The 3,446-nt window shown below is 41.4% G+C and overlaps 1 protein-coding gene across 1 annotated transcript; it reads right to left on the minus strand.

Moving 5' to 3' along the window:
• Window positions 1–383: 383 nt before the first annotated feature.
• On the minus strand, window positions 384–2,681 carry LOC105119299 (uncharacterized; the record flags this gene model as incomplete). The annotated part of the gene is made up of 3 exons (XM_011017424.1): window positions 2,347–2,681; window positions 1,207–2,244; window positions 384–1,054 (listed from the first exon to the last, which is right to left on the minus strand). Coding segments are annotated over exons 1-3 (2,044 nt in total), but the record flags the coding sequence as incomplete, so codon positions are not given.
• Between the last annotated feature and the right edge of the window lie 765 nt (window positions 2,682–3,446).

The raw sequence follows: 3,446 nt of genomic DNA on the forward strand, positions 1-3,446 counted from the left end.
ACAGTTACCAACATCCCATTTATGATATACTTCAGGAATTGGTGCAATGATGAAGCTACGGCACCCGCTGCATGAATTCAAGATCTTCTTAACAACATATTATAGGAAGGGTAAATATCCATAACTTAAAGTGCCACTAGGAACATTTATGGTCCCACATATAGCTCTACTTCTAAAGTTCCAATTATTGGCCGAGGTGAGCCATTATATGCTCTAGCCATCATAGTACTTGACTTAATATAAGATTCATCGATCGACATTTCTTTAAGAATGTGCTTTGGCAACACGTTAAGAGCTGAGCCATTATCGATGAGCACTTGTTTTTTTTTTGTCAAAATTGCCCCCCCCCTTTTTTGTGTTGTAAGCTGCTATTTATTCGATACCTTCAGCATCAAGCTCATCAGTCGTGAAGTATAGGTAATTAGTTGCGTGGATCCTCCCCACAAGATGCTCCATGGTTTTATGTTCAATGTCTTGGGGTACATACACCTCATTCAATACTTTTTGCAAGGCGTTTCGATGCGGCTTAGAGCTGAGTATTAAGGACATAAGGGAGATCCTAGCTAGAGTCTTTTTTAGTTGATCTACTATGCAATATTCACTATGCTTGATCAACTTTAAAAATTCGTTCGACTCCTCTTCCGTTATTGGCTTATTAACTTCTAGTGCTTTGTTAAGATCTATCACTTCTTTGCCCTTTGTCTTTTGCAACTCTTCAGGTGTAAAGCATTGACCACTCCGAGTTAAACCACTAACCTCAGTATGGAACAAAGAAACAGGAGTTTGAATGTGGGAGGCATAGCCGTAATTATAAGGCATGACATTGTGATTTCCTTTTGTGCAAAAAGGTTTAACCAAGATTAGCCTAAGTGGCCCATTAGCTGTTTGTTGGACCCTACATACTCCTGTCATCTCATCTTGACCTTCCATCATACTTACCTCACCTCTGCTCTCCATGGGCTCAATCCTCAGTTCAATCCTTAACTCTCCCATTTTCAGCATTGTTGCAATCTTCTCGCAAAACTCGATGCAATCCTCAATATGATGTCCCTTTCTTTCATGGAATTCACAGTAATCATATCCCTCTGACACGACTAAAAGATTGATGTCTTCTCCCAAGTGCAGGAGTGTCGAAGTAAAAAATAACCCGGCAAGACCGGGGTCGAACCACAAGGAGGTTAATTGTACAAATTATAAACAACCAACCTCTTCATGGACACCTTCAAAGACTCGCATTGATTTCCAACTTTTATCATGCCTACTCCACTACTACTTGGGGCGTGTTTAGGCAAAGGGTTTGAATTAACATTGGGCTTGTCTTCGAAGGATACCCATCCTATCTTAATAAGCTCCAACAACCTCTTCTTGAAAGCGTAGCAGGTTTCAATCCCATGCCTGAGATTACCCGTATGGTACTCACAAGTCAACTCGGGCTTGTACCAAATTGGGAATGGTGGTTGCAATGGTAGTGCAGGGATAGGAGCTATGTGTCCAATACTCAACAGTTTGGCATACAAGTCCTTCAAAGGCATAGGTAATGGCGGCAGTTGTTCTGGAGTATATCTTGCAGTCGGTCTTTGGTGGTTTTTTGTTTGATTAGAGGAAAAAGGTGGGCTAATGTTCATATGGGTGAATTGGGAGGAAGGTATTTGTGGATTATAAGAATCTACTCTCTTGCCCTTGTATCCACCTTCCAAGTTGTTAACGTCACCTTCCCTCTTTCTTCCAATAAAACCCCTCTTCTCCAATGGCTCAGCTATACGCCCAGCTTTAATCCCTTGCTCTATCCTTTTAGCTATGCGCACTACATCGTAGAAATGCTGAGATGAGCTACCCATTAAATGCTCATAATAAGGTGCCTTGAAGGTATTAGCAAACAAGGTCACCATCTCAGTTTCTATTAAAGGGGGTTGGACATGTGTTGCCTCATCCCTCCATCTTTGTGCATAGGCCCTTACTGACTCTTGGCTCCTCTTCTCCATTGACATTAGATTTGTTCGATCCAGAGCGATTTCCAGGTTAAAATTGTACTGCTTAAGAAAAGCCTCCACCAAATCTCTCCAGCTCCTGATCCAGATGTTGTCTAACCTCATGTACCAGCTCAAAGCAGATCCTGCTAGGCTATCTTGAAAGAAATAGATTAGCAATTTATCATCACGGATTACTTCCGCCATTTTATTACAGTAGGATCGAAGGTGAGTGTTTGGGCATTCCAAACCAGTGTACGTAATGAACTCTGGTATCCTAAAATCTTTTGGCACCACGATGTTTGGCACCAAACAAACTTCCGTGGCTCGCATAGGGTCAAACCAGTCATTACCCTCAACTGCTCTTAATCTTTCTTACAAAACAAGCAACTTGTCTTGGTCCATCAAACTAGGAGACCTATTGTCAGGGACTCCCTCCGCGGTTAAGTCCACAGTAATTGGAGCATGAGTTGGCTGAATAGGGGTGATAGGCACAAAATGTTGTTCATTAGCTGAGTTTGCCCCCTGGTTTTGAGATGCTTGAGGGATGTGAGCTGGTGGCACTCCTTCAAGCTGTTGTGCTGATGTTCCCTCCCTATTCTTAGTTCTTAGAAGCTGCTCGAGTAAGTCGGTTAGCCGAGAAACTTCATTTTTTATGGACTCTAACTCGGTCTGATAATGTGACTCTAAGTGAGCTCTTTCTTCGTTCTCCATTCTCGATCTAGATGGGGTGTGGTGGACTTTGGATGTGGGACCTATGTTTCACGATTTGGGATGCATATGATAAATTAAAAACAAATGTGTGATGAAAATGTGATGCTCGTGCAATGCGTATTTATTTATTTATTTTTAGAGCTGATTCACGACTTTCATAATCCTTTAGGCAAGATTTCTGAGTTGACCTGATTACTATAAAGGAGGGTTTGCCAAGTTCTTATCATAGTAGCTTACCAAAACACATTAGAAAGAAAGATAGGTCATGACCTTTTTATAAAATAGAAATCGCTCATACAATGATAACAAAACAGGGCGTTATACATTGCTATCTTTAAAAGGCATTTCTTCTATTAGCTAAGTCTCCAATAAAACAGGTGATGGCCGCCATGTATTCTTGATACTTTGAAGCATCATTTCCAACTTGGGTAGCTTGTTATTGCAACCTTTCCGCATAACGAGCTGCTTGCTCAACCTGCTTCGTTACATGCCTTATCTTATCATGGAACACGGTGTTATCTGTGATTATCACTTCACTGCTGGCTCCTAAGGCTTCATTACTTCTTTCCAACACTCGAACCATATTTTCTAACCGGGCCAACTTATCCCTTACCCTCTGCAGTTCTTCCTTTTTGATATCTAGCTCAGCTATTTTGGAGTTAATTTGAACTGCAAAGTTGTCCATGTAGTCTTGACATTCTTGACGTTCTTGCTTAGCTTTACTCAGCTCCTCTTCCATCTCAAAGTAATGGCTTCTCAACTCTC

This window comes from Populus euphratica, unplaced genomic scaffold (assembly GCF_000495115.2).
Source record: "Populus euphratica unplaced genomic scaffold, PopEup_1.0 scaffold2786.1, whole genome shotgun sequence".
NCBI lineage: Eukaryota > Viridiplantae > Streptophyta > Magnoliopsida > Malpighiales > Salicaceae > Populus > Populus euphratica.